The sequence below is a fragment of the Panulirus ornatus genome, chromosome 72 (genome assembly GCF_036320965.1).
Source record: "Panulirus ornatus isolate Po-2019 chromosome 72, ASM3632096v1, whole genome shotgun sequence".
Taxonomy (NCBI): domain Eukaryota; kingdom Metazoa; phylum Arthropoda; class Malacostraca; order Decapoda; family Palinuridae; genus Panulirus; species Panulirus ornatus.
This window is the reverse complement of record NC_092295.1, coordinates 3,490,637-3,515,720: the sequence shown is the minus strand read 5'-3', so window position 1 is coordinate 3,515,720 and position 25,084 is coordinate 3,490,637. Positions and strand designations below refer to the sequence as shown.

The 25,084-nt window shown below is 38.5% G+C and overlaps 1 protein-coding gene across 1 annotated transcript in view; it reads right to left on the bottom strand.

The window, feature by feature from the left end:
- The window catches only part of Septin4 (septin 4), a 96,992-nt gene extending 76,403 nt beyond the window's left edge, over positions 1 to 20,589 (bottom strand). Inside the window, exon 1 of the mRNA XM_071660782.1 lies at positions 19,820 to 20,589. Coding sequence (XP_071516883.1) covers positions 19,820 to 19,870 — 51 coding nt within the window. The 5' untranslated portion in view covers positions 19,871 to 20,589. The remainder of the gene's footprint in view (positions 1 to 19,819) is intronic.
- Between the last annotated feature and the right edge of the window lie 4,495 nt (positions 20,590 to 25,084).

The window sequence follows — 25,084 nt, the reverse complement described above, 5'->3', positions numbered from 1 at the left end:
GCTTTACACCACTACTACAGAAAGACCTCCAGTACAAGAAGTTTAATACCCCGAATGTACCTGCCACATCTCTATTGAAGCCCTATGAGATCAACACTAATTAATGGATGTTTTCTCCTGTTAAGGTTTCCTTTTTTCCCCAAGGATATTATAGCACTTTCCTTTTCAAGATGCTAGTGCTATAACCGATAATCTTCACGAATTCTTCAAGGTCATGGATGATATTGCCCTTCTCATGGATAGTATTGTGCCCTTCAAGAAGACATATATTCTACAATAGAATTTACCCTCATTTATAAGGGTCATCTTTTCCTCCATCTTTATATCAAAACGTTATTTATAATGTACTTGTATATTAATTTTCAGAGTTAAACAGCTTTACACCACTATTCCTGAAGGACCACCACTGCAAAGAGTTTGATAGCCTTGGTGCACCTGCCAAATCTCTGGTGAAGCCCAGGAACGGGCTTGCCAACAGGTAACGTCCCATGTTGGACCAAGCATAGGTCCGACGATCTTTAAAAAAAGACAAAAAAAAAAAAGTATAAAAAAAATTAAAGGCTTGACAAAAAAAAGCTAAGGGCATAAAGCTAAAGGCAACAACAAAAAAAAAACTACAGGCAATTGTTGTACCAGCTTAGGTTCAAAAAAAGAAAAAAGAACCGAGCTCAGGTCCAACAATAGACCTGTAAAAAAAAAAGGCAACAAAAAAATCTACAGGCAATTGTTGTACCAGCTTAGGTTCAAAAAAAAAAGGAAAAAAAGAATCGAGCTCAGGTCCAACAATAAACCTGTAAAAAAAAAAAAAAATGATAGCCTAGCAAAAAAAGAAAAGAAATAAACCTAAATGCCCAACTAAAAAACTAAACTGACGAGAAAAGCAAAGCCTGAAAAAAAAAAAACTTAGATGTTTATCTATTCCTTTTCAGAGTCAAACAGCTTTACACCACCAGTACAAGAAGTTTAATACCCCGAGAGTCAATATTAGTTAATGAATATCTTCAACAGTTAAGCTCTTCTTTTTGCCAAGGATTTTTTAGCATTGTCTTTAGAAGATGTTTGTGCTATATTTGATGAGCTTCACGAATTCAAGATGATGGATCATATCCTCCTTTTCATAGATAGTATTGTGGCCTTCAAGAAGACGTATTCTACACCTGAATTTACCCTTATTTACAAGGGTCGTCCTAAATTCGTTTTTATAGTATTCGGTAAAACATTTTATAAACTATAATTATTCTTTTTCAGAGTGAAACAGCTTTTTAGCACTACTACTTGAGTAAGACCATTACTTAGAGAAATTTAATACCTTAAGTGCATCTGCCACATCTCTGGTGAAGCCCTTGAATGGGCTGTCCAAGAGGTAATGACCCACGTTGGACCAAGCAGATGTCCTACAATCAGCGAAACTTAATATATTCTATATTTATATATTGATTTTGCAAGTCAAACAGCTTTACACCACTACAACAGGAAGACCACAACTCCAAGAAATACCGAGTATACCTTCCATATCTATGGTGAATCCCAACAAGATCAAGACTAATCAATGGATATTTTCTCCTGTTAAGGTTTTCTTTTTTCCCCAAGGATATTATAGCACTTTCCTTTTCAAGATGCTAGTGCTATAACCGATAATCTTCACGAATTCTTCAAGATCATTTATGATATTGTACTTTTCATGGATAGTATTGTGCCCTTCAAGAAGACATATATTCTACAATAGAATTTACCCTCATTTATAAGGGTCATCTTTTCCTGCATCTTTATATCAAAACGTTATTTATATTGTACTTGTAAATTAATTTTCAGAGTTAAACAGCTTTACACCACTATTCCTGAAGGACCACTACTGCAAAGAGTTTGATAGCCTGAGTGCACCTGCCACATCTCTGGTGAAGCCCAGGAACGGGCTTGCCAACAGGTAACGTCCCATGTTGGACCAAGCATAGGTCCGACGATCTTTATATAAAAAAAAATATAAAAAAGTAAAGGCTTCACAAAAAAAAGCTAAGGGCATAAAGCTAAAGGCAACAAAAAAAATCTACAGGCAATTGTTTTACCAGCTTAGGTTCAAAAAAAAAAAAAAAAAAAACCGAGCTCAGGTCCAACAATAAACCTGTAAAAAAAAAGGCAGCAAAAAAAAATCTACAGGCAATTGTTGCACCAGCTTAGGTTCAAAAAAAAGAAAAAAAGAATCGAGCTCAGGTCCAACAATAAACCTGTAAAAAAAAAAAAAAGAAATAGCCTAGCAAAAGAAGAAAAGAAATAAACCTTAAATGCCCAACTAAAAAACTAAACTGACGAGAAAAGCAAAGCCTAAAAAAAAAAAAAAAACATGTTTATCTATTCCTTTTCAGAGGCAAACAGCTTTACACCACCAGTACAAGAAGTTTAATATCCCGAGAGTCAATATTAGTTAATGAATATCTTCAACAGTTAAGCTCTTCTTTTTGCCAAGGATTTTTTAGCATTGTCTTTAGAAGATGTTTGTGCTATATCTGATGAGCTTCACGAATTCAAGATGATGGATCATATCCTCCTTTTCATAGATAGTATTGTGGCCTTCAAGAAGACATATTCTACACATGAATTTACCCTTATTTACAAGGGTCGTCCTCTAAATGCGTTTTTATAGTATCGGTAAAACATTTTATAAACTATAATTATTCTTTTTCAGAGTGAAACAGCTTTTTAGCACGACTACTTGAGAAAGACCATTACTTCAAGAAATTTAATACCTTAAGTGCATCTGCCACATCTCTGGTGAAGCCCTTGAATGGGCTGTCCAAGAGGTAATGACCCACGTTGGACCAAGCAGATGTCCTACAATCAGCGAAAGTTAATATATTCTATAATTATATATTGATTTTGCAAGTCAAACAGCTTTACACCACTACAACAGGAAGACCACAACTCCAAGAAATACCGAGTATACCTGCCATATCTATGGTGAATCCCAACAAGATCAAGACTAATCAATGGATATTTTCTCCTGTTAAGGTTTTCTTTTTTCCCCAAGGATATTATAGCACTTTCCTTTTCAAGATGCTAGTGCTATAACCGATAATCTTCACGAATTCTTCAAGATCATGGATGATATTGTCCTTTTCACGGATAGTATTGTGCCCTTCAAGAAGACATATATTCTACAATAGAATTTACCCTCATTTATAAGGGTCATCTTTTCCTGCATCTTTATATCAAAACGTTATTTATAATGTACTTGTAAATTAATTTTCAGAGTTAAACAGCTTTACACCACTATTCCTGAAGGACCACTACTGCAAAGAGTTTGATAGCCTGAGTGCACCTGCCACATCTCTGGTGAAGCCCAGGAACGGGCTTGCCAACAGGTAACGTCCCATGTTGGACCAAGCATAGGTCCGACGATCTTTATAAAAAAAAAAGTATAAAAAAAGTAAAGGCTTGACAAAAAAAAGCTAAGGGCATATAGCTAAAGGCAACAAAAAAAAAAATCTACAGGCAATTGTTGTACCAGCTTAGGTTCAAAAAAAAAAAAAAAAAAAAACCGAGCTCAGGTCCAACAATAAACCTGTAAAAAAAAGGCAGCAAAAAAAGATCTACAGGCAATTGTTGCACCAGCTTTGGTTCAAAAAAAAGAAAAAAAGAATCGAGCTCAGGTCCAACAATAAACCTGTAAAAAAAAAAAAAGAAATAGCCTAGCAAAAAAAGAAAAGAAATAAACCTAAATGCCCAACTAAAAAACGAAACTGACGAGAAAAGCAAAGCCTGAAAAAAAAAAAAAATGTTTATTCCTTTTCAGAGTCAAACAGCTTTACACCACGAGTACAAGAAGTTTAATACCCCGAGAGTCAATATTAGTCAATGAATATCTTCAACAGTTAAGCTCTTCTTTTTGCCAAGGATTTTTTAGCATTGTCTTTAGAAGATGTTTGTGCTATATCTGATGAGCTTCACGAATTCAAGATGATGGATCATATCCTCCTTTTCATAGATAGTATTGTGGCCTTCAAGAAGACTTATTCTACGCATGAATTTACCCTTATTTACAAGGGTCGTCCTCTAAATGCGTTTTTATACTATCGGTAAAACATTTTATAAACTATAATTATTCTTTTTCAGAGTGAAACAGCTTTTTAGCACGACTACTTGAGAAAGACCATTACTTCAAGAAATTTAATACCTTAAGTGCATCTGCCACATCTCTGGTGAAGCCCTTGAATGGGCTGTCCAAGAGGTAATGACCCACGTTGGACCAAGCAGATGTCCTACAATCAGCGAAACTTAATATATTCTATAATTATATATTGATTTTGCAAGTCAAACAGCTTTACACCACTACAACAGGAAGACCACAACTCCAAGAAATACCAAGTATACCTGCCATATCTATGGTGAATCCCAACAAGATCAAGACTAATCAATGGATATTTTCTCCTGTTAAGGTTTTCTTTTTTCCCCAAGGATATTATAGCACTTTCCTTTTCAAGATGCTAGTGCTATAACTGATAATCTTCACGAATTCTTCAAGATCATGGATGATATTGTCCTTTTCATGGATAGTATTGTGCCCTTAAAGAAGACATATATTCTACAATAGAATTTACCCTCATTTATAAGGGTCATCTTTTCCTGCATTTTTTTATCAAAACATTTATAATGTACTTGTATTTTTATTTTCAGAGTTAAACAGCTTTACACCACTATTCCTGAAGGACCACCACTGCAAGGAGTTTGATAGCCCGAGTGCATCTGCCACATCACTGGTGAAGCCCAGGAACGGGCTTGCCAACAGGTAACGTCTCATGTTGGACCAAGCATAGGTCCGACGATCTTTAAAAAAAAAAAAAAAAAAAAGTAAAGGCTGACAAAAAAAAGCTAAGGGCATAAGAAAAGAAGCTAAACCAAACAAAAAAAAAGCAAAGCCCTTCCCCCAAAAAAGTCCCTAGGATCAAACACAGGTCCGAAGATGTTAATAAAAAAAATGGTAAGAGGCTGAGAAAGAAAAGAAGAAAGCTAAAGGCAGCAAAGAAAAAAAATCTACAGGCAATTGTTGTACCAGCTTAGGTTCAAAAAAAGAAAAAAAAAACGAGCTCAGGTCCAACAATAAAGCTGTAAAAAAAAAAAAAAAAAAATAGCCTAGCCGAAAAAAAAAGGAAGAAATAAACCCAAAGGCCCAACTAAAAAACTAAACTGACGAAAAAAGAAAGCCTGAAAAAGGAAAAAAAATTATATAGTGGCTTGTTGGACCAGCAGAGGTCCAACAATGTTAGGAAAAAAAATCCTATGTTGGACCAAGTAGAGGTCCGATTATCAAGGAAACTTAGTATATTTAGTATATTCTATATTTATCTATTCCTTTTCAGAGTCAATCAGCTTTACACCACTACTACAGAAAGACCACCAGTACAAGAAGTTTGATACCCCGAATGTACCTTACCACATTTCTGATGAAAGCCCTACGAGATCAACACTAATTAATTGATATTTTCTCCTGTTAAGGATTTCTTTTTGCCTAAGGATATTATAGCACTTTCCTTTTCAAGATGCTGTAATCGATAATCTTCACGAATTCATCAAGATCATGGATGATATTGTCCGTTTCATGATAGTATTGTGCTCTTCAAGAAGACATATATTCTGCAATAGAATAGACCCTCATTTATAAGGGTCATTGTTTCCTGCATTTTTATATCAAAACTTTTATTTTATAATGTACTTGTATATTCGTTTTCAGATAACACTATTCCTGAAGGACCACTACTGCAAGGAGTTTGATAGCCTGAGTGCACCTGCCACATCTCTGGTGAAGCCCAGGAATGGATTTGTTAACAGGTAACATTCCATGTTGGACCAAGCATAGGTCCGACGATCATAAAAAAAAGATAAAAAAGGTAAAGGCTTGACAAAAAAAGCTAAGGGCATAAGAAAAGAAGCTAAGCCAGACAAAAAAAGCAAAGCCCTTCCCAAAAAAGTCCCTACTCGGAAGAAACACAGGTCTGAAGATGTTTAAAAAAAAAAAAAAAAAATGGTAAGAGGCTGAGAAAGAAAAGTAAAAAGCTTAAGGCAACAAGAAAAATAAAATCTACAGGGCATTGTTGGATCATCCGAGGTTCAACAATTAAAAAAAAAAAAAAAAAAAAATAGCACAGGTCCAACAATAATCTGTAAAAAAAAAAAAAAAAAAAACCTAGCAAAAAAAGAAAAATAAACCTAAAGGCCCAAATAGAAAACTAAACCTGACTAAAAAAGCAAAGCCTGAAAGAAAAAAAAAATCATAGTGGCTTTTGGACCAGCAGAGGCCTGACAATGTTAGAAAAAAAAAGAAAAAAAAAATCCTGTTGGACCAAGTAGAGGTCCGACAATCAAGGAAACTTAGTATATTCTATATTTATCTATTCCTTTTCAGAGTCAAACAGCTTTACACCACTACTAGAGAAAGACCACCAGTACAAGAAGTTTAATACCATAAGTGCACCTGCCACATCTCTGTTGAAGCCCTACGAGATCAACACTAATTAATGAATATCTTCAACGGTTAAGCTTGTATTTTTTCGCCAAGTATACATTATAGTATTGTCTTTTGAAGATGTTAGTGCTATATCTGATGAGCTTTACGAGTTCAGGATCATGGATCATATCTTCCTTTTCATGGATAGTATTGTGCCCTTCAAGAAGACATATTCTACACATGAATTTACCTTCATTTATAAGGGTCGTCTTGTTAATGCATTTTTATAATACCAGTAAAATATTTTATATCCTATGATAATTCATTTTCAGAGTGAAACAGCTTTGCAGCACTACTACTTGAGATCGACCTTTACTGCAAGAAATTTAATAGCTTTAGTGCATCTGCCACATCTCTGGTGAAGCCCATGAATGGGCTCTCCAACAGGTAAAGACCAATGTTGAACCAAGCAGAGGTCCAACGATAGATTAAAAAAAAGCTAAAGGCCGAATAAAATAAAGCTTTGCTCTGAAAATAAAGAACCCCACCCCCCCCAAAAAAAAGCTATAGGCCCTTTTTAGACCAGTAGAGGTTCGCCAGTTTCAAACAAAAAAAGAAGAGAGTCCCATGTCGGACCAAGTATAGTTGTGACAATCAGTGAAACCTAGTATATTTTATTTTCAGTCAAAACAGTTTCATACCACTACTATAGGAAGACCACAACTGCCAGAAATACCCTGAGTGCACCTGCCACATCTCTGGTGAAGCCCTACGAGATCAACTCTAGTTAATGGATATGTTGAACTTTTAAGGTTTTTTTTTCCCCAAGGATATTATAGCAGTTTCCTTTTCAAGATGCTAGTGCAATAATCGATAATCTTCACAAATTCTTCCAGATTATGGATCGTATCATCCTTTTCATGGATAGTATTGTGCCCTTTAAGAAGACATATTCTACACATGAATTTACCTTCATTTGTAAGGGTCGTCTTTTCCTGCGTTTTGATTATACCAGCAAAATGTTATGTATCCTTTAATTGATGTTCATTTTCATTTTTTTTTTTTAATATTGGCAAAATGTTATATATCCTATAATTAATGTTCATTTTCATTTTTTTTAATAGCAAAATGTTATATATCCTATGATTAATGTTCATTTTATATATCCTATAATTAATGTTCATTTTATATATCCTATAATTAATGTTCATTTTCTTATTTTTTAATACCAGTAAAATGTTATATATCCTATAATGTTCATTTTCTTTTTTTTTTTATATCAGGAAAGTTATATATTCTTTAATTAATGTTCATTTCCCTTTTTTTTATTAGCAAAATGTTATATATTCTTAATTAATGTTCATTTCCCATTTTTTTCAATATCAGCAAAATGTAATATAGTCTGTAATTAATGTTCGTTTTCATTTTTTTTTTTTTTTAATATCGGTAAAATGTTATATATTCTGTAATTAATGTTCATTTTCATTTTTTTCTTAATAGCAAAATGTTATATATTTTATAAAGTTCATTTTCATTTTTTTATAGCAAAATGTTATATATTCTATAATTAATGTTCTTTTCATTTTTTTTAATTATGTCAGCAAAATGTTATATATCCTATAAATAATGTTCATTTTCATTTTTTTTAATATCAGTAAAATGTTATGTATCCTATAATGTTCATTTTCAGAGTCAAACACCACTACTCCAGAAAGGCCCCCAGTGCAAGAAGTTTAATACCCTGAGTGTACCTCCCACATCTGTGGTTGAAGCCCTACAAGATCCACTACTTAATGAACATCTTCAACTGTTAAGCTTATTTTTTCTCCCCTAGGATATTATAGCACTGTCTTTTTGAGATGCAGTTGCTTTAACCAATAATCCTCTCAAATTCTTCTTTTTAAGATCAAGGATCATATGGTCCTTTTCATGGACAGTATTATGCCCTTCAAGAAAACATATTCTACATGTGAATTTACCCTCATTTATAAGGGTCTTCTTTTCCTGCGTTTTTATATCAGCAAAACTTTTTATATCCTAATCCTATAATTATGTAATCATTTTCAGTGTCAGACAGCTTTTTACACCACTTCTACAGAAACACTACCAGTGCAAGAAGTTAAATACCCCAAGTGTACCTGCCACATTTCTGTTGAAGCATTATGAGATCAACACTAGTTAATGAATATCTTCAACAGTTAAGTTCTTTATTTTTTCTTCAAGGCTATTATAGCACTGTCTTTTCAAGATATTATTGCTATAACCGATAGTGATAGTCTTCACAAATTCATCTAGATCATGGATAATATCTTCCTTTTCATGGATAGTATTATGCCCTTCAAGAAGACATATATTCTACACATGAATTTACCCTCATTTATAAGGATCGTCTTTTCTTGCATTTTTATAATGCCAGTAAAACATTATATATTGTATATTTATATATTCATTTTCAGAGTCAAACAGCTTTGCACCACTACGACTTCAGAAAGATGATTTCTGCAAGAAGTTTAATACCCTGAGTGCACCTACCACATTTGTGGCAGGATGACGACGGGAATGAATAAGGGCAGATTATGAATTATGTACATGTGTATATATGTATATGTCTGTGTGTGTGTGTGTATATATATATATATATATATATATATATATATATATATATATATATATATATATATATATATATATATCCCTGGGGATAGGGGAGAAAGAAAACTTCCCACGTATTCCCTGCGTGTCGTAGAAGGCGACTAAAAGGGGAGGGAGCGGGGGGCTGGAAATCCTCCCCTCTCACTTTTTTTTTTAATTTTCCAAAAGAGGGAACAGAGAAGGGGCCCAGGTGAGGATATTCCCTCAAGGGCCCAGTCCTCTGTTCTCAACGCTACCTCGCTAATGCGGGAAATGGCGAATAGTATGAAAGAAAGAAAGAAAGATATATATATATATATATATATATATATATATATATATATATATATATATATTTTATTTTATTTATTTTGCTTTGTCGCTGTCTCCCGCGTTAGCGAGGTAGCGTTAGGAAACAGACAAAAGAATGGCCCAACCCACCCACATACACATGTATATACATACACGTCCCCACACGCAAGATATACTAAACTTTACATCTCAAGGTATACATATATATACACACACAGACATATACATATATACACATGTACATGATTCGTACTGTCTGCCTTTATTCATTCCCATCGCAACCTCACCACACGAAATAACAACCCCCTCCCCCCCAAATGTGTGCAAGGTAGAGCTAGGAAAAGACAACAAAGGCCCCATTCGTTCACATTGAGTCTCTAGCTGTTATGTAATAATGCACCAAACCCACAGCTCCCTTTCCACATCCAGGCCCCACAGAACTTTCCATGGTTTACCCCAGACGCTTCACATGCCCTGGTTGATTCCATTGATAGCGCGTCGACCCCGGTATACCACATCGTTCCATTTCACTCTTATTCCTTGCACGCCTTTCACCCTCCTGCATGTTCAGGCCCCAATCACTCAAAATCTTTTTCACTCCATCTTTCCACCTCTAATTTGGTCTTCCAAATATTATATATATATATATTGGAAAGGATCACAATTTGCGCGTGATCAAGATATTCCTATGAGTCCACAGGGAATATGAAACACGGTAAGTTCCCAAGTGCTTTTTCGTGTAATAATCACATCATCAGGGGAGACACAGGAGAGAAATATAACAGTCAGTTGATATACATCGAAGAGAGGAAGCTAGGACGTCCTAGCTTCCTCTCTTCGATGTATATCAACTGACTTGTATAACTGCTGACCGACCACATCCCCGGTTTCTTATTATTATTATTACTATTTTTTAACCAGCACAACTACAGGGCGTTAAGAGAGATACTATACATATATATATATATATATATATATATATATATATATATATATATATATATATATATATATATATCGAAAATAATGTAGCCACTTTATATCCAGTTGTCTCTTAGGCCGAAGAGTGAGTTGGTGTGGGGGGGGGGGGGGTCTGTATAGCGGAAGTTGGGGGTAGTGACCAATACGGCAAATGGTTAATTGGAGCTGTGACGTCACTTCCGGCTGTTAGTGGGATCCCTGGCTTATCTCTGGTGCACTGACCAGGATTTTTTTTTTTTTTTTTTTTTTTTTTTTTTTTTTTTTTTTTTTAGACCACGGCTTTGCTGTCTTGGTCTACCATGTAACCTAACCTAACCTTAGTCCCATAACGTAGACTATAGCTCTAATGTTACCTCCTAACCTAACCTTAGTCCCATAACGTAGACTATAGCTCTAATGTTACCTCCTAACCTAACCTTAGTCCCATAACGTAGACTATAGCTCTAATGTTACCTCCTAACCTAACCCAGTAGCATTGGAAGTATGCACAAGGAAACTTGTAGTGGGAAAAAAAAAAAAAAAAAAGTATTGGTGTAAATCTATGGTATGTCAGCAGTCTGACCCCACATCACCACCTTATTTCACAATGTAAGCCACAGCTTAAACGTTTTTTTTATATCCCTCACTCTCTCTCCACAGCTTCACCCAGCAGGCTGGCCATCATCAAGGATATAGATCTCTCTCCTTATGTCCGTCAACCATAAACGTAAGAATAAACATTTTATTTACAAATAAATGACCGGAGTGATTCGAATGAACCATCTAGGTCTTCTGTCGCTAGCCGGCTCAAAACTTCCTCCTTCCCCTCCCTCCCAAACGGGGAGGAGAAGCCAGGGACTAGGAGACATGTAAGGACTAGGAGACATGTAGGGACTAGTGTGTGGTGTTGGGGGTAGGAGGCGCCACATGGAGTGATGGTGTGAGCCTCACTTGTTATCTACCTTGTGTCCAGTGGTCGTCCCCCGTGTTGGGTCTTCCCCTCCTTGCTCATGTTTAGGGCAGTTTACCTCCTGCTGAGTTGTTTGGCTGCTGCTGTTGTGCCACTCTTGTGTTTTTGTTTATGCTGTTGTTTTAGGTTTTGCCTTGAGTGAGATGGTGTTAAGTACTGGTGCTGGGTTGGGATGTATTGCTTTCATGCTGTTGATGCTAAATGCTGGGGTTCGGGTCGCCATGTTGCTGCTGGGGGATGTGTGTTTTGCGTTGCCTGTGTTGCATATGTGTTGAGTTAGTGTTGAGTCGGATGTTTGTGCCTTCTTAGTGTTATATTGCCATGTTGGTTTCGGGGTTATGTTTTCAGCGCCTTGTTCATGTTGTGTTGCCGGGGGCTGTGTTGCTGGCTCCTTGTTATCAGTTCTTTTTTTGGTGTTGTGGCTCTCTGTTGTACCTTGTTGTTGCTATTCCTGCTTTATGATGAAAGTGTAGATAGTGCTTCATACGTAGTTGGTGTGTGGATCGTTCTAAAGTGTTGTGTAAATAACTTCGTGTGTCTTGGGGTAGACCAGAAAGAAGTCAGAGTAAATTCAATGGAACGGACCCATTCTGTACTCGACCCCCATTGCCATGTGTCATTCCACTTGCCATATACCACCAGTAATTTCCCATGTTTCTCTGGTTGCCGAGGTCAGATGCTGGAGGAAAAGCGAGCAGTGGGTTGTGGCTGCCTTAATTAGGATGAATTGTAATGTTTTATCATTCAGGTCGTAGTGTACATAGCTCACGTGAATATTAGGTCGTAAGTTAGGAACATTATTTTGAGTTATCATGATTAGCATCTGGGACGTGATTTCCTCTGATGGTTTACCGGAAGTTTAAAATGTGAACATTGGTATGTGGTTCGTCAACCATTGTTGTACTTGGTGAAGTGGGGCGCAACAGTCAGGAGAACCTTCGAGAGACATGATGTATTTCCTCGTTTTATCCTGCAGTATTTCGGGTCCCCAGTTCAAGTTGGTGTGAGAGACCTCTGGTGTTGGTGTGAGGAACTGTTGGTGTTGTGGAGAACCAGATTGGTGGGGGTGTGAGGGAGGGAGGAGACCATGGTGTTCGTCGTGTGGGTCCAGAGTTGGTGTGAGGAACCCATTTGGCTTTTACAGACGTGACACCCCAGGTTGGTAGTGAATGTGTGAGCCACCCCGGGCCTCAGGACCATAACCGACCTTACAAGCTTCACTAACCCTTGTCCTCAGAGCCAAGCTTCAAGCTTGGTAAATAGACGAATCGTAATCTTACACTGATATTCGAAGTAGTCTATAAGATGCTTTACAAGTGTGTGTGTGTATATATATATATATATATATATATATATATATATATATATATATATATATATATATATATATAATGTATGTTATCCCTGGGGATAGGGGAGAAAGAATACTTCCCACGTATTCCCTGCGTGTCGTAGAAGGCGACTAAAAGGGAAGGGAGCGGGGGGCTGGAAATCCTCCCCTCTCGTTTTTTTTTTTTTTCCAAAAGAAGGAACAGAGAAGGGGGTCAGGTGAGGATACTCCCTCAAAGGCCCATTCCTTTGTTCTTAACGCTACCTCGCTATCGCGGGAAATGGCGAATAGTATGAAAAAAAAAAAAATATATGTATGTATATATAATACAAACCTCCAACAGCCAGGATCGAACCCGGGACCCATGTGCACAGGGGTCCCGGGTTCGATCCTGGCTGTTGGAGGTTTGTATGTTCCATGAAGGTTCGCGTTCATATGCACTTTGTTCATATATATAATGTGGTACGTCGCAGAACTAAAAAGAAAATATATAGATGGATTGTTTACATGAGAGGGAGTGAATGAAGAACCTTCAATATTCCTCTGTCATCCGAGCCTCCACTTGTTAGGATGGAAGGGCGTCCTCAAGGGCGAAACCTTCCCACTTGGCAGGCACTTGGCTCCTTCGTCAAGGAACTGAGGACAGAACCTTCCGGAAAGGCAGCTCAGGCGTCCATGGTTTTAGGCCCCACGTCTGGGCAGATGTCGCATCAAAGAAACAAGTGTTACCAGGTGTTATATACCGTCATCCAGCAGATGTGACGCTGGCAGGTGTTACATACAGTCATCCAGCAAGTGTGACGATGGTTGTGTTACATATCGTCTGCCAGCACCACACACGGGTAATAGCAAGCCAACCCTTGCCACTGGGCCCAGCACAGCAGACGTCGAACCCAGGTCGAAACATTTGTCCATCTCCAAAATAGTGACATGTTTATGACATGTTTTCTCATGTTTTGTAAGCCGTTTTCTTTTTAAGAACTTGCCTACGTGTCCTGGTGTGTGCTCTGCCCTTTCATTCAACCAGAATTTGGGTTTATATTGACCTCCAATAGCACCTGACCCGACCTTCACCCACATTGATCCATGTGATCAGAGGTCGTGGTTGGGTTAGTGCACTAACCTTGGTTCTAATACGTCGTCATGGTTTGGTTAGTGCACTAACCTTGGTTCTAATGTGTGGTCATGGTTTGGTTAGTGCACCAACCTTGGTTCTAATACGTCGTCATGGTTTGGTTAGTGCACTAACCTTGGTTCTAATACGTCGTCATGGTTTGGTTAGTGCACTAACCTTGGTTCTAATGTGTGGTCATGGTTTGGTTAGTGCACTAACCTTGGTTCTAATGTGTGGTCATGGTTTGGTTAGTGCACTAACCTTGGTTCTAATGTGTGGTCATGGTTTGGTTAGTGCACTAACCTTGGTTCTAATACGTCGTCATGGTTTGGTTAGTGCACTAACCTTGGTTCTAATGTGTGGTCATGGTTGGGTTAGTGCACTAACCTTGGTTCTAATACGTGGGAAAGTCAGGTAGCAGGAAACCTGATGGCATATGTCCTTAACGCTACCTTGCTAATGCGGGAAATGGCGAATAGTTTGAAAGAAGAAAGAAAGAATATATATATATATATATATATATATATATATATATATATATATATATATATATATATATAATATTATGCTGTCCTTGAAGTGATGATTACACACACCATCGCATAAACATCAGTACATTACCTTGAACTGTTGGAGTGTAGACCACACTTTAACAGTTTATTGATGTTAAAAAAAAAAAAGTTGAGTGTGACAGATACATTTGGTGGCAGAGGCCGTCATAACCCTCACTTCTGTCTGCCAGACTCCAGGTTGTGACATAACCCTCACTTCTGTCTGCCAGACTCCAGGTTGTGACAACACCAATTATGATTTGTGTTGTGTTGGTCCAGTTGCTGCACTACTCCCTTGCCCCTCACCATCATTCCCACACTGCAACACACGCACCAACCATCATACACATTTATTACCATCGCCTACGCCCACCACACTACTGTTTACGAGCTAACTCACGCCCAAGAGATGGACATTGAAGTGTGGACAACTCCCTCGCACTCTCTAAATAGGCAACACACACACACATTAAGGTGAGGTGGTAAGATGAAGCATATCTCTTGATGGTTCCTTCTCATTGTATCATTATTTTTCAGCACGCACCTCACACCTGTGAAACAATGACGTCCTGTAGCACTTACCACTCACCTCAAGGTTATTGTAAACATTGAGGTTAGGTTAGGTATTAAGGGTACAGTGATAGAGACGGACAGAAAAAGTCTGGTCTGGTCTCATGGGGAAAATCAGGTGGTGGTCTGGTCTGACGTAAGCTGATAGGTTTCAAGTTACATGGAAGTTCATGAGTTATAGGTTTCAAGTTAATGTAAGTCCATGAGTTATAGGTTTCAAGTTAATGTAAGTCCATGAGTTATAGGTTATAAGTTACATGGAAGTCCATGAGTTATAGGTTGCAAGTTAATGTAAGTCCATGAGTTATAGGTTTCAAGTTAATGTAAGTCCATGAGTTATAGGTTTCAAGTTAATGTAAGTCCATGAGTTATAGGTTATAAGTTACATGGAAGTCCATGAGTTATAGGTTGCAAGTTAATGTAAGTCCATGAGTTATAGGTTTCAAGTTAATGTAAGTCCATGAGTTATAGGTTATAAGTTACATGGAAGTCCAATGAGTTACAGGTTCAAGTAAGAATAGATAAGTATCAGATCTGAGGCATGGTCAAAGACTCAGCTCTGGAGTCTTCACACCTTGGTGCTCCGAGGTTAAAAGTCACTATAGATCCATCTATTCTACAGTAGGAAAGAAAATAGTTTCATTTTCATCACAGTGTACATGTATGACATGTTTCTTAGTTCTGTTGTTAATATTCGTGCTTTCTGTGGTCGCATTCAACCCCATCTCTCTCCTCCAGACACTGTACCTTTACTAAATACATTGTTATAAGGTGGTTGTAAAAGGTTATGTGTTATGAGGTGGTTGTAAAAGGTTATTTGTTATGAGGTGGTTGTAAAAGGTTATTTGTTATGTGGTGGTAAAAGGTTATTTGTTATGAGGTGGTTGTAAAAGGTTGTTATGAGGTGGTTGTAAAAGGTTATTTATTTTCGTTAGCAGTTAATCCATACAATCCTTTGTTTTATAGCAATTATATTTTGTGTTGTGGACTATATTTACCTGCTGATGAATCCAAGAATGTTCTCCCAGGGAACTTTTACAAGCATTGTTTAATCTAAATGTATTAACCTTTTATCATAAATTTACTCCACCACTTCTCGGACTATTTTTAATACTTTTTATCATTTTGGACACTCATATAACCAAGTTAATCTTGGACACTATTGTAACCAAGGTAATCTTGGACACTTGTAACCAAGGTTATCTTGGACACTCCTGTAACCAAGGTCATCTTGGACTCCTTGTAACCAAGGTCATCTTGGACACTCTTGTAACCAAGGTTAATCTTGGACACTCTTGTAACCAAGGTTATCTTGGACACTATTGTAACCAAGGTCATCTTGGACACTCTTGTAACCAAGATTAATCTTGGACACTCCTGTAACCAAGGTTAATCTTGGACACTATTGTAACCAAGGACACTATTGTAACCAAGGTCATCTTGGACTCCTTGTAACCAAGGTCATCTTGGACACTATTGTAACCAAGGTCATCTTGGACACTATTGTAACCAAGGTCATCTTGGACACTATTGTAACCAAGGTCATCTTGGACACTATTGTAACCAAGGTCATCTTGGACACTATTGTAACCAAGGTCATCTTGGACACTATTGTAACCAAGGTCATCTTGGACACTATTGTAACCAAGGTCATCTTGGACTCCTTGTAACCAAGGTCATCTTGGACACTATTGTAACCAAGGTCATCTTGGACACTATTGTAACCAAGGTCATCTTGGACACTATTGTAACCAAGGTCATCTTGGACTCCTTGTAACCAAGGTCATCTTGGACACTATTGTAACCAAGGTCATCTTGGACACTATTGTAACCAAGGTCATCTTGGACTCCTTGTAACCAAGGTCATCTTGGACACTATTGTAACCAAGGTCATCTTGGACACTATTGTAACCAAGGTCATCTTGGACACTATTGTAACCAAGGTCATCTTGGACACTATTGTAACCAAGGTCATCTTGGACTCCTTGTAACCAAGGTCATCTTGGACTCCTTGTAACCAAGGTCATCTTGGAATCCTTGTAACCAAGGTCATCTTGGACTCCTTGTAACCAAGGTCATCTTGGACTCTTTGTAACCAAGGTCATCTTGGACATTCCTGTAACCAACCTCTTCATACCAGGGTAATTAGACTGACCTCTTCATTGGTTTGTACAGAAAGTAGTTGTAAAAGCTACTTTCTGTACAGACTCGGGAACTATTTAACCCTTGAGCACGAAGATGTAACCTTTGGTTATGATGAATGTAACCTTTAACCCAACCCTTCAAGGTCAAGCCAAGGTCTACTAAGGTCATCGTACCTTAGGTATCGTACCGTCGCTCATTAGCTTCCTGAGCACACCCTGTTATATGTGATGAAACTGAAACAGGTATTGTGAAGATATTTCGACGTGTATGGCAGGGATATGGCGTAGCCAACTAGAGAGAGAGAGAGCAGGGGAGATGGCTTGGTTCCCCCCGTGGACCACCACCACTTGTCGCAGTAAGGGTGCTGGATTGTGTCAGAACTGGCCAGCTGTTTCGAGATAGCATTGTTAGGAGGGAGTTAATGATCCACCGATCTACAGCAGGACTTGTGGTTGTGTATTTCTCCATCTGTTGTATGTTGTTGTGACCATTTGATGTTGGAGGAAATTGGTGTCAACCCATCATTGTCGCCATTTCCATCCAAAATGAAGATTAACTTCAATTGTATTCCATTTGTTAGATGAGCTCAAGACCTCTTCCGAAACCCAAATGAAACATTCGTAAATATTTATCAAATTATTCTTGCCCTACACTGCTGTTGCCTCATGATGTTTCTTATATTTATTGGTAATAATAAGTTACTACGATTAGTTAACATGTTTTTTCTAATGTCGTATGTGGTGTTAATTTCGTATGTTGTTAATTTGGAAAGTTTTTTACGCATGTCCATCCATTGGAGAATTTTGTGTGTATATGTATGAGGATTTGGGAACCATATATTCTATTATTTTTCTTCATGCTATGTCTCATCCCATCTACAATCCTTTATAACCAGTGATCTTAATAGTTTCCAGGAGTTTTATCAAAAAGTTTGTTGCATCATGTACGCAGTATTCAATGTGTTCCCAATTTCCATACGTATGTTAATAGTATCTTACGAAAAGGCAGTCATGTTAATAATGCAAGAGTTCATCTGAACTCAGCACGTCTGACTTCAGCTGTAACCACTGCAGAACCCAGAGGGTCTGGACAACATCCTCACATAGTTATACCCTTGTCACACCGTTACGCTCTAGCGAGACTGTAACAATCAACTTTCTCCCCTTTGGTAGGCCATTGTAATGCCAGTAATTGGCTTTTGGTAAGCCAAGCCATTGTTGGAATGCCAGTAATCATAAAAAAAACACTTGTAATTGTCCTGATTGTAGTCTCGTTGTCATGGAACACTTGGTTGTATGACCTTGTAGTTAACACCTCATTGTAATGTCTGTGATGCTAAGTATTGTAACGATTGTTTGGGAAGCTGACTGGTTAGCATAGAGGTTAGGTCACCCTACTATTTACACAGTGGAATATGTCTGTTAAACCTATGATGATGCAATGACACCCTTATAGTCGACGTTGTAAGGACATATCTTCCACATTATAGCACTATTATCAATCCAAACTATACCAGAGTTGCACGGAAGGTAATGTTATTACTACGGTAAAATTGCATCTGAAAGCATTCCAACTGAAACTAATTGTTGATCTCGTGAACAAGTTAGTCTTAAGTATTTCCACTGAATGTGACTGCCAGGGTTGGGCAGATACGAGCTCCACAATGAATTCATTGAGAGGAGTTTATATGTCTGCACTGTAAGACTGAGTATATATACCCGAGCACTCGACAAGACGAACGACCCTTCGAACCCTGGAATGAGTCCGTCCCGGAACACCGAGTCGAACCTGCTTCCGGACATGTATGACGAAGTTTGCCTCTGGCTCTTGAGACGGAAGTTTGAACTCGACCAAATCTACTCTTCAGACAACTTCAGAAATGATGAAACATATTTCATCACTACAAATATACTTCAGGACTCTTGAGACAGCTTCAGAAGAGATGAAACATATTTCATCACTACAAATATACTTCAGGACTCTTGAGACAGCTTCAGAAGTGATGAAACATATTTCATCACTGCAAATATACTTCAGGACTCTTGAGACAACTTCAGAAGAGATGAAACATATTTCATCACTACAAATATACTTCAGGACTCTTGAGACAACTTCAGAAATGATGAAACATATTTCATCACTGCAAATATACTTCAGGACTCTTGGGACAACTTCAGAAGTGATGAAACATATTTCATTACTACAAATATACTTCAGGACTCTTGAGATAACTTCAGAAATGATGAAACATTTCATCACTGCAAATATACTTCAGGACTCTTGAGACAACTTCAGAAATGATGAAACATTTCATCACTACAAATATACTTCAGGACTCTTGAGACAACTTCAGAAATGATGAAACATTTCATCACTGCAAATATACTTCAGGACTCTTGAGACAACTTCAGAAGTGATGAAACATATTTCATCTGCAAATATACTTCAGGACTCTTGAGACAGCTTCAGAAGTGATGAAACATATTTCATCACTGCAAATATACTTCAGGACTCTTGAGACAGCTTCAGAAGTGATGAAACATATTTCATCACTGCAAATATACTTCAGGACTCTTGGGATCTCCGGAGAAGGCTGTCAACCCTAAGGCCTTCTTGAGGGGACTCGACCCCATGATCCATATGAGAAGAATCGTCTTTGGGACTTAGTGATGATGGATGTCCACCACACACGTCATCAAAACTCTGGAAACTTCATCCCCAAAGATTTCGTAGAGGAATTCCACCATACCCCGGAGAGAGGCAAGAGGATGCATGTGCTTGTGGTGTGCTTAGTACCTACCTGGAGATGGTCGGTGCTGGGGAGGAGCTTGGGGAAGGTGAGGTCCTTCATGGCGTTGCCTTTGGTCCCTTGCGTTTTCTCGATCTTGCTACTTAATATCGCAAGTTGCTTTTGTTATTCCACGTGGCTGCAGTATGTCCAGGCAGGTCCGTGTACCACGCCTTGGTACACCACCACCACCACAGGCAACACTTAGAGGTCTGTTTACACCTTATCACAACACAACAAGCAACACCCACGTTCGCTGACGCCTCAAGATTTAGGACACCTGTCTGTATCCTTGTTGAATCAGTCTTTATATTTCATTTTCCCTGAGTGTAAGGCTTCCAAGTGGGTGGCACTGAGGTAAATAAGTTATGTCAATGTTTGATAAAGAATGTTCTAAAGGCTTGTTTACTAAAGCTTCATCATTGTGAAGTTAGAAGGACTTTTTTTCTAAAGCGTCATCAAAGTGAAGTTTGAAAAGGACTTCCCCATCAAGGACAGATAACCAACCCCTCACGGCCGGGATTCGAGTTCCTTGAAAGAATCAATTATTTTTTTCTTCGTCATAATTCTCTCAAGATTATCACATTGTTTCAGTTCATGTCATTGGGAGAAAAAAAAATTAAAGACATTTAATTCAGCGTTAATGTTGAGTTTAAAGTACATGTATAGATACAAGTAATAAAATGATTCGTCTTGGACGTGGGTTTGGTTAAGCGAGCGTTCTGGCCGTGAGAGCGGGGCCCACACACACTACCTCTCTCCACCACTGTCAGCAGTGCACTAAGAGGACCTGCCTCTGCTGCTACACAGAGTGTGCTATCCCCCGGCCCAGGCCCAGGCCAGCCCAGCCCCTGCTACCGTCTATCACCCTTGTTGATGTAATGTTTCGTGAAGTCTATCAGGATCGCTGCCACTTCTTCACCTCGTCTCTTTCCTGTGTGCTTGCGGCGTTGTTATGGACATGGCTGCTCACGTCCATGTGTATGTATGTTTGTTTTGATGTACATCTTATATACTTAGATATATTGATCATATCCCAGGAGCTTCTGTTTCCAAGGTAAATAACGTAAAATTTACAGCTGCTGGAAGTTGATGTAAACAAGTGGTGTGTGTGTGTGTGTGTGTCTACATATGACAGATTTTGCCTGAGGCAGGGCTAGCTGGCGCGTATCGCTCACCGCTTGTCCTTCTAGCCTGACAGTGGTTATATTTTCCGTAGCCACACACCTTGCAAGATTAGATTACCCTGGGTTTGTCTAATCTTACTCTTAACCATATGTTAAAGTCTTGTTTTCAGTGGCTACATCTTGTATTTATGTTTCTAGTTCGGGATCTTGAAAGTAAGTGTATGGTATATTTTTGATATGTTGCAAGGAGTACTTCCAAGTGTAAAGATTCATGTTTCCTCTTGTTTGTCAAGTTTTTTATCGAGAATATTTACTTAAATTGTTCTGCTGCCGTCCATGCATTTTCCCTTCTGTCGCACTCTTCCTTCTGATTTCCTGATCACGTGTTTCTCATCATTCTTCAGCGTATAGATTTCAACTCTTAGGGACCGTACATCACGATCCTCAAATTTGTTGAAATATATGTATACATCTTCAACTATCTATCCATTTATCAGTCGTAGTGAAAGTTGTCATTGTTATACACCTCATTACCTATAGATAGAGAGAGAATGTAGGTGAGGAGGTTGGATGGAATTCCACTTACGATTCTTCACAGGTAAAAGTTACAAACAAGAGAGAGTCAACACAGACTCCTGCTTGCTTCTTCACTCCTCTATTCACTTATGAATCATCTATCCGTCTGTGCTTGAACAGCCACTTGAAAACGCCCACCCCTTGGTATGCCATCACCTCTCCTCGTTTGCTCTGTACACAGACACACTGGAATGGCAGCGTTAAGATGTTTTAAATATCGCCAAGTTTTACTTTATATGCGATCATGTAGGCATCCAGGCCGTGTGCCATGATGTTGTTTGTTTGTTTGTCATTGTTGACACTTAAGTTCGTCCATTACAAGTGTGTCTTGGTTAGATTCGTCCCATACAAGTGTGTCTTGGTTAGATTCGTCCCATACAAGCGTGTCATGGTTAGATTCGTCCCATACAAGTGTGTCTTGGTTAGATTCGTCCCATACAAGTGTGCCTTGTGTCTTGGCTAGAGTCGTCCTATACAAGTGTGCCTTGTGCTTTGGTTAGATTAATGAACCTTATTATGTACTTAAATATTCGCCATAACAAGCATATATTAAGTATTATACAAAACAATGTGAAAATAGGAAGGAGAGTTAGATTTTCTAGAATGATAAAGCAACGATTTGTAAATTGAAAATCTATCTTTTTGTAAATTTTTTTCAAGTCAACCTCGTGCAGTGGAGTGACACAGAGCCAGCAGGCGAGTGAGGGGAACCCAACCCCCCAGTTCCCATCTGTTTATCTCTGGCCAACACCGTAAATCAATATTTGGAGGTGATGCACCCGGTTCAATCCTTGGTGTGCGAGCCAGGGGCAACATTGTTCTCTCTTGCTTAAGGCCCAAGGGTGATCGGTAGGAAAAAAAGAATATTTCATGTAGTAGCCAAGTTAACTCGAGTTACAAGTATAGGTTAGAAATCTTTGCTCAAGAGACTAGTTCGTTAGGGGAAGGGATTGGAAAGATGGCGTACTTTGGTGATACGAAATTGTGAATTGGTAAGATGTGACACACACACACACACACACCCACTTGCCCACAAGTTACACTAATTACAAGAATTCTACGCTAATGGTATGAATTCAAGAATGAAAATTATGATCACTTTGACAACTTGTCATCGACCCCCACATCCAGGTGCTGTGTGTGTTGTAGAGGTGTTGTGAAGTATGTTTACTCACGTTCTCGTGAAGTGGTTGTGGTTGTAATGTTCTACGCAATGACCATGTTTTTTTTCAGTAGTTTTCTGGCATTGGTTTCTAACATGAAATTCTGGTTAATACCTCTCTCTCGCAAGGCTACTGGTTTCTAATGTTTGCATCGGGTCGTCGTGGTTTTTTTTCGAGTTTTCATGGTGTGGTTTCTGGTGTTCTTCTGGTATGGTTGAATGTAACATGTTGACGTAATATTCCAACCATGAGCTGGTCTGGCCGGGGCCACGCCTCCAGGATTTGGGAGGGAGGATGTATTGAGTACACTCAAGTACACTTACCTCCTTGGGAGACTGAAGTGTTTCCTTGTACACACCAAGCACGCACTCCACACACACACACCCGAGTCTCTCTCTCTCTCTCTCTCTCTCTCTCTCTCTCTCTCTCTCTCCTGTTATAATCTCGTCTGTCCTCCCTCCTTCCCTCGTATTCCTCGCTCTCTCTCTCTCTCTCTCTCTCTCTCTCTCTCTCTCTCTCTCTCTCTCTCTCTTTCCAGTTTTGTTTTCACTCCCGTCATTACTATGACCAATTATCTCGTCCTTGTCCTCGCTGCTATCTCGCTCCGCTGTCACATCTAAGTGACCACACACACACACACACACACACACACACACACATAACCCAGGTAGTCTGCTCATCATACACTTGTGAATTATCCTTGCTCGTTAGACATGTAGTGTCAAGCAGATCCACCAGCCGAGGCATCTTTTAAACAAGCATCTTCATGTGTTCAGGATAGATTTGAGGCCACATAAATTTACTTTGTGTGGTCTGTGTATTCTTTTACGTTGGGGTTTTTGGCTCATGACAGTTGTAGTCGAAAACACACACATCTGAGATGTGCTTTGTCGTAGAAGTGACACGTCTTGTGTATCACATCTTCAAAAAGACTTTTAGCATATTTGGTTTTGACATTATCTTATTCACATTTCCAGCTTGGGGTCTTCTCTGGGCATCCCCAAAAGTGTCCCATCAAAATGTTTTCTTCAACTACAAGAATCTTGTGTGTAAACATGTGTAGAACATCTGTTAATGTTTTTATCCGGAACAGCGTGTGGTGGTGAGACATCATCAGGTTTCACTGACACAACTGTGTCATGAGATCGAGTTACTAGAAAGAATGAGATAGGTGTGGGCGTAGCAAAGAAAACGAGACACGGTCGTTTGGTGCGCAGGCTGGCCGCGCATGACGTCGTGACCGAACGTCAGTGAGTTTTGATATAACTGTTTCACATACTCCGTTTCCCATTATATATATATATATATATATATATATATATATATATATATATATATATATATATATATATATATATATTTCCCTGGGGATAGGGGAGAAAGAATACTTCCCACGTATTCCCTGCGTGTCGTAGAAGGCGACTAAAAGGGAAGGGAGCGGGGGGCTGGAAATCCTTCCCTCTTTTTTTTTTTTTTTTTTTTTTCCCAAAGAAGGAACAGAGAAGGAGGCCAGGTGAGGATATTCCCTCAAAGGCCCAGTCTTCTGTTCTTAACGCTACCTCGCCAATGCGGGAAATGGCGAATGTATATATATATATATATATATATATATATATATATATATATATATATATATATATATATATATATATATATATTATATATATATACACACACACACACACACACACACGATTCTTGGCCACAATTATAGAGACATGATTAGAGTATAGCACAAATTGTGTATGGTTAGTTACTTTTATCTTATATAATTATATTACCATAAACACTTGTTGTTATCATGCCTTATGAATACCTGTCACTTCACCAGCACTGACTGCTAGATTAAACTCTTATTTATCAATGTTTATCATACACTTACCTTAATCTTCGTCTCATAATTGTTGTGTTTATAGATTTATATAAAGTAATTATATAAAGTAACTAATTACATGACCAAGCTTTAACTGCACATCTATAAAACTCTGCTACTCATACCAGAAGCATATTTGTATATACTAATGCTGTACACATACAAGTATACATTGATACTGAATACTTAACGTGTTACTTTTTTATACATAGGAGAATACACGGTACAAGTAGTGGAGTGGACGTCTTCATGCTGGAAGAATAGGAAGGAAGGAATCTTTGCTATCCTATCCTGTTAACGCCTTAATTGGCACCTACAACTCCCACCTACAACCTTACGTCACCTACAGCACCCACCTACAACCTTACGTCACCTACAGCTCCCACCTACAACCTTACGTCACCTACAGCTCCCACCTACAACCTTACGTCACCTACAGCACCCACCTACAACCTTACGTCACCTACAACTCCCATCTACAACCTTACGTCACCTACAACTCCCACCTACAACCTTACGTCACCTACAGCTCCCATCT